At 50.8% G+C, this 6,329-nt stretch overlaps 1 protein-coding gene across 1 annotated transcript in view; it reads left to right on the top strand.

The window, feature by feature from the left end:
* The window catches only part of WDR90 (WD repeat domain 90), a gene marked incomplete at its 3' end in the record, with an annotated part of 26,828 nt that extends 20,905 nt beyond the window's left edge, over positions 1-5,923 (top strand). Inside the window, exons 27-33 of the mRNA XM_010021297.1 lie at positions 436-539; positions 1,432-1,534; positions 2,576-2,697; positions 3,219-3,378; positions 4,757-4,947; positions 5,349-5,517; positions 5,812-5,923. Coding sequence (XP_010019599.1) covers positions 436-539; positions 1,432-1,534; positions 2,576-2,697; positions 3,219-3,378; positions 4,757-4,947; positions 5,349-5,517; positions 5,812-5,923 — 961 coding nt within the window. The remainder of the gene's footprint in view (positions 1-435; positions 540-1,431; positions 1,535-2,575; positions 2,698-3,218; positions 3,379-4,756; positions 4,948-5,348; positions 5,518-5,811) is intronic.
* Between the last annotated feature and the right edge of the window lie 406 nt (positions 5,924-6,329).

Below are 6,329 nucleotides of genomic sequence, written 5' to 3' on the forward strand. Positions count from 1 at the left end.
CTCCAGAGCAGACCTGCTTCAGCCCTCACAGCATCTCTGTGACCTCCTCTGGACTGGCTCCAACAGCTCCACGTCCCTCTTGTGTTGTTGCCCCAGAGCTGGATCAGGGCTGCAGGGGGGTCTCCCCAGAGCACAGCAGAGGGGGAGAATCCCTTCCCTCAACCTGCTGCTCACGCTCTGGGGATGCAGCCCCAGCACACGGGGGGTTCTGGGCTCAAGCACTCACTGAAGCCAGGTCATGGGGAGCTGCTCATCAACCAACACCCCCAAGTTGTTCTCCTCAGGACTGCTCCATCCCGTCTCCCACAGCCTGTGTTTGTGTTTGGGTACACACACAGCATATGAGTAGCTCACAAGCCCTAGCCCAGGTGCTGCTTCCAAATCGTTCTCAGGAGCAGCATCCCAGAGGTACCAACTGTTTCCTTCTCTGTACAGCAGAACCCAGAAAGGAGATCAGAAGCCCCAAGCCCCAGTGCTCTGTGCGCCCAGATTCCTACCGGCATTTCACTCCTCGCTTCAAGGCATCGGTGCTCCCTGAGGTGAGAGTTGTACCTGGGTGGGCAGTGAATGCACATTGTGGGGCTGGGATAGGTGGATTTTCCAAACTGTTTCTGTTTTATTCTCTGTTTGAAAGCAGTTTGTGAAATGTACCGCTGGGCCTGATGCTCAATTAGAAACTCCTCACGTTGTTACCCTTTTATCCTCTAACCCTTTCTCCTCTACACGCGGCTCTTTCCAGACTAGTGGAAAGTGAGCTGTGATCAATTCTTTTTCCATTCAGCAAATCTGCATACATTTTTATTCCAAACAAATGCAAATGGCATGTGCTATTGAAAGGGAAAGACGAGTGAGCAGTGCAGTGATTCATCTCACACCCGTGTTTGTGAGCAGATGCGTTGGCAGAGCAGGCTGGGGAAGGCAACCATTGAGCGTGGGGAGGATGGGCAAGGCCCAGCTCTGGCTCTGTGAACAAACAGAGCAATAATAAAGCAGAGACTTAACCTTTTCCTAAGCTCTAAGCTGTTCAATGTGCTCTTCTGTCCCTCCACCCAGCAGCATTTCCCCTTCCCACTGTCTTCCTGTTGAAATATCTACATCCCCAAGTGAGCAAAACCCACCAAACTCTTCCCCAGCAGGATTAGCAGATGCTAATCAGTTGCTGCCAGCCTGGTTTGTGCCCCATCTGAAAGCATCTGTGCCTGGTTTTGCTGGTGCAGTCTCCCTTTTGTATGTGTAAGTGTGTACTTTGGTATTCATCTGTTGATGTGTTGAACCTGAATGCTGTGAGCGCTGGCATGAATTTGGGTGTTGTGTGTGGGAGGATGCGTGTGTGTGCTTGCACTCAGGCGTTTTCTCACGTGGGTGTTGAATGTACCTGCCTGGGCCATTCCTCTAGAGCTTATTTTAAGCCAAAGTCTATTTTTCTTGCAGAGTTTCTTACCTCCTCCAGCTGGCAGTGAGGTCTTGAAGCTGAAAGCAGTGATCGGCTACAATGGGAATGGCAGAGGGAATATGGTGTGGAACCCGGACACAGGTACACCAGGAAGGCTCTGGAGGGGTGGGAGATGTACTGAGCCAGGTTATGATCTTCTAGCTGCTGGGTTGGGATCTTTGCTTTAACCCAGGGGTTCTTTGCATTGGTAAAATGCAATAATGGGATTGGTCCCTTCCAAACCAGTCTGTGAAACACTGGCACAGGTTGCCAGAGAGGTGGTGGATGCACTGTCCCTGGAGACATTCGAGACCAGGCTGGATGTGGCTCTGAGCAACCTGATCTAGTTGAAGATGTCCCTGCTCATTGCAAAGGGGTTGGACTAGATGAGCTTTGAAGGTCCCTCCCAACCCAAACTGTTCTATGATTCTATGATTCTGATTCTGCTTTGTTCAGCCAGGATAAGGCTCCAGGGAGACCTTATTGTGGCCTTTCAATACCTTAAGGGGGCCAACAAGAAATCTGTAGAGGGACTTTTTACAAGGACATGTAGTGGCAGGACAATGGAGAATGGATTGAAGTTAAATGAGGGGATACTTAGGTTGTATTTTAGGCAGAAGTTCTTCCCTGTGAGGGGGCTGAGGTGCTGGCACAGGTGGCCCAGAGAAGCTGTGGCTGCCCCATCCCTGGCAGTGTTCAAGGCCAGGTTGGACACAGGGGCCTGGAGCAACCTGGTCTAGTGGAAGGTGTCTCTGCCTGTGGCAGGGGCTTGGAACTGGATGAGCTTTAAGGTCCCTTCAACCCAAACCAGTTTGAGATTCTTTGCTACTGACAAATGTTAGTTGATACAGGCAGGTCAGGCTTCAGTTGTTGAGTGGATAGAGCAGAAGGGAAAGCTCTCACCAAGGCCATCTTTCCTCCATCCTGTAGGCTGGAGGGATGCCCAGCAGCTTTGCTTTGCTCAGGTTAGGGGAAGGGAGATCTTATTCCACTCCCAACCTGAGGGGCAGGATGCTGACATGTTGTGTAGAAGAGTCAGCTTTTACTTGTTACCAAACCCAGAATTTGCCTGAATTGTGAGGTAATGGGTGCTGTATGTGAAGCCTTTAAATGAAAACGTTCCATCTCATCCTTCTCCACAAGGCTTCTTCGCCTACACCTGTGGCTGCATCATCGTGGTGGAAGACCTGCACTTGGGATCACAGAATCACTGGCTTGGCCATGCAGAGGAGATTTCTACACTTGCTGTCAGCCATGATGCCCAGGTAGGAGAAACTTCTGCTGCCCCAGTCTGGGTTTTGTCCATGTTGCTTTGGGATAATGGAATGTTGCAGGCTAAAAGCCTGTCTGGCTGTTCCTCCTTCTGTGTGGAAACCTGGGGTTATGGAAATGCAGTAAATAGTTTTCATAGAATCAAAGAGTAAACCAGGTTGGAAACCTTGAAGATCATTAGGTCCAACCATTCCCCAGCACTGCCAAGGCCACTAAACCATGTCACCTCATTTACATAGTTTTAGAACACTTCCAGGGATGATGATTCCACCACCTTCCTGGGAAGCCTGTTCCAATATTGGAGCCTCATCCATTGTGCTGGCTCAGTGTGACAGTAAAGGCTGCTCACTCCCTCCTGGTGATGATCTGTTCCCTCCTGCCATCAGCTGACGGTTGTTCTTACAGGATTTTGTGCCAAACACGTCACTTTAATTTGAGACTAATTGTTTCTAAGACTAACAAGGTGTCTCGAATTATTTACCAAGGTCTCAGTGACAACATATTGTTCTGTTAGGTTCTTGCCTCTGCCTCAGGAAAGAAGAATGGAGACTCCCACTGTCAGATCTGCATCTGGAATGTCCAGGATGGGCTTTGCACAGCAAGTCTTTTCCACCATGAGACCCAAGTCCAAGCCATGGCATTCTCTCGGGATGATCGATTCCTTGTCACCCTCGGTGAGTACACCCGTAACATGGGGTGTGGGGCACCCTACAGCAGACAGCTTATGGGAGGGTGATGCTATAACTGTACATGACACATGTACCAGGCTCGTGGCTATGAAGCTGTTTCTTGGTAGCCTTGGGGCAATGGATAATGCAGCATGTAAAACTGCAGGTGATCTTGGATCTTCCTGGGAGTGACTGCCTGCAGAGGCACTTCTTCCAGCTGAGTGAGGTTCCAGGACACTGTCATCAGTGTTTCAATGGGAAGCATGCACCCTGTGCATGAATACTGAGCTTCCCCAGCTCCCCTTCGGTCCCTTCCCATTGCCCCAGCTAGCTCGTTTTTGTTCAAGTTACATCTTGCTTCTGGCTCACAAGTGCTTGTTAAACCTGTATAAATAGTTTCCAGTTACTATATATAGTGTCCAGAGGGAAAACCCTTCTCCTGGACTTATTGCTGCTTAGGTGGCATTGCATAGAAGTAGCCAGGCTTCAAACTGTGAGCCTCCTGCCAGGCAGCAGTGCCAGCACAAGATGGACACTCAAGCTGTCTGTTTAGTTTAGGCAGGGGACATTTAAAGGACAAATATGCAATTAGTAAGCTCTTGTTTTGCATGAGAGAGGACCTGTGGGGCAGGCAACAGGCTCACTCTGGGCTGGTGCGTCTGCCCTTGGGAAAAAGCAGCCTTTGCTGGAGAGAAAGAGCTTTGTGCTCTCCATGGAGCAGCGTGGGAGAGCAGCCTCCTCCTCCAGCTCCAGTCTGGGCTGCAGAGGAGAGAAAAGCTGGGAGTCTCCACTGAGTTTGTGGAGCCTGGGCAAGGCAGCAGGAGAGCACTGTGCTCCAGAGCTGCCTGGGAGCTGGGGATATTTGCCATCACCAAGGCTGGTGCCTTCTGCCACCCACATACAGTGGCTTCCATTGAGGTCAGCTCCCATCTCAGCTGTGACCTCAGCAGAGGTGACATCCTTTCTGATTTCCAGACTGTTGTTAGCCCTGAGTGCACAGTACCACTGGAGGGCTTATGTGGGGCATGCATGAGGTGTGCAGTAGCTCCTGAGGATGTAGAAACAGCAGGAAACCTGCTCTGCCTGTGAAATCCTTACTGAGCACTGGCTGCAGCCACTCTGCTGGGCCAGATTTGCTACAGCCTCCACTGTGAAGTGTTGTGATAGTTATATCTGTGCTCAACTTGGGTAAGGATCCATCACACTCTGCAGCTTTTGTTGAGTGTGCAAGGAGCTGCATCCACTCCTGGGATGGAGTTTGCAGCAGTCATCTCCAAACAACAGGGTAAGGGAGTGACACAGCTGATGCAGGAGCACAGTGCCTATGCTGTGAGCAGCCTGAGGCTGCAGAATTTCCTCCTACTCTCTTTCATGTTCTACCTAGGGGACTACAGCGATCAAACCATTGCTCTGTGGAACACCTACACTTATGAACTCATGTGGTCAACTTGTATCTCAGAGCCAGTCCATGACGTGGCTTTTAGTCCTTTTTCTCACAGAGAACTGGCCTGCGTGGGGCAGGGAGCTGTGATGTTCTGGCTGTTGGAGCAGCAGGGAGCTGATGTCCACCTCAAGGTAAACCTCGGTTTTACCTTCTTTTATAATTCCTGATCATAGAATCATAAAATGGTTTGAGTTGGAAGGGACCTTAAGATCATCTAGTTCCAGCCCCCCTGCCGTGGTTGGAACTAGAGCAGGTTGCTCCAAGCCCCATGCAACCTGGCCTTGAACACTGCCAGGGTTGGAGCATTTACCACCTCTGACTTTTTTCTCAAGCTCCTGGTGAGTGTGGTGGAGGCTCTACCTCCGGAGTCTGTGAGAGCTGATGATTTCTCTTAAGATGATGTTGGCTGGTCATGAGTGGCTTTTAGTTATATTTGAGGCATCAACTACATGAATTTAGGGGAGGAGGAGGGTTATTTTCCCTGATGTAGGTAAGCACCATATTCTCTTCAATGTTTTTTGTGCTCCTGCAGGTTCATCGTGCCCCTGCTCCAGATGTGTTGGGGCCGGTGGAGCTGACCTCTCTCTGTTACGGTGCCGACCCTCTTCTTTATAGTGGGACAAACTCAGGCCAGATCTGTGTGTGGGACACTGGGACTAATCGCTGCTTCATGACGTGGGAGGCCGATGAGGGTGAGATCGGTAGGTGCAGCTGCCCTGGGCATCTCTTGGGGCTGTAACAAGGAAAGAAGCATAGAGCTTGCAGACCTCCAATTTCAGCTGTGTTTGGAAAATGAGTTTGCTGTGTCGGATGCAGGATGCACGGGGTGGTGATGGCTGTGTGTCCTGGGTTTCCTGCGGGGTTCAGCTCTAGTCTGTAAAAACACTGCCCTGCCTGAATGAATTGGTGGCCTGGCTGTGAGGAGCACACGGTGGGTGATGGCTGGGAGCAGTGGATGTTCACAGGTGCCCTTTGTCCCCCCCGTGGTCTCCCAGGTGTGCTGGTGTGTCGGCACCACAGGCTGCTGAGCGGCAGCAACACGAAACGCATCCGCCTGTGGGCAGTGGCCGCTGTGCAGGAGCTGAGGCTGAAAGGTCCCGATGCCAGGTAGGAGGTGGTGGCCCTGGCGCCTGTCTCGCCATGCTCTGGAGATGCTCTTCCCCTCATCCAGCAGCTCCCTGGACCTGTCTGAGAGGTGGCTTTTCACGGATAGACATCAGCTCTGCCTGCAACCATGCTGCTCCTGTTGCTTTTCATCCTTAGCTTTTCCTCTCCATGCAGTGACTACTGACGCTTTCTGTCTGGATCTTTTTGTTGAACTTTTGCCACAGGTAGCTGAATCCTCTTAATTCTGGAAATGGGTGGAGCTTGGCATACCTGAAGTTTGTGTCAGTGATTTGTAGGAATTCCTGGTGAAATAGGAACTGGTGAAAATGCATTGCTTCTGTTTCTTCACACTGCTGCATCCCCTATTTTTTTCTTTCTTTCCTTTTCCTTTTCCTTTTCCTTTTCC

This window comes from Nestor notabilis, unplaced genomic scaffold, assembly GCF_000696875.1.
Source record: "Nestor notabilis isolate BGI_N333 unplaced genomic scaffold, ASM69687v1 scaffold4649, whole genome shotgun sequence".
NCBI classification, from domain to species: Eukaryota; Metazoa; Chordata; class Aves; order Psittaciformes; family Psittacidae; genus Nestor; species Nestor notabilis.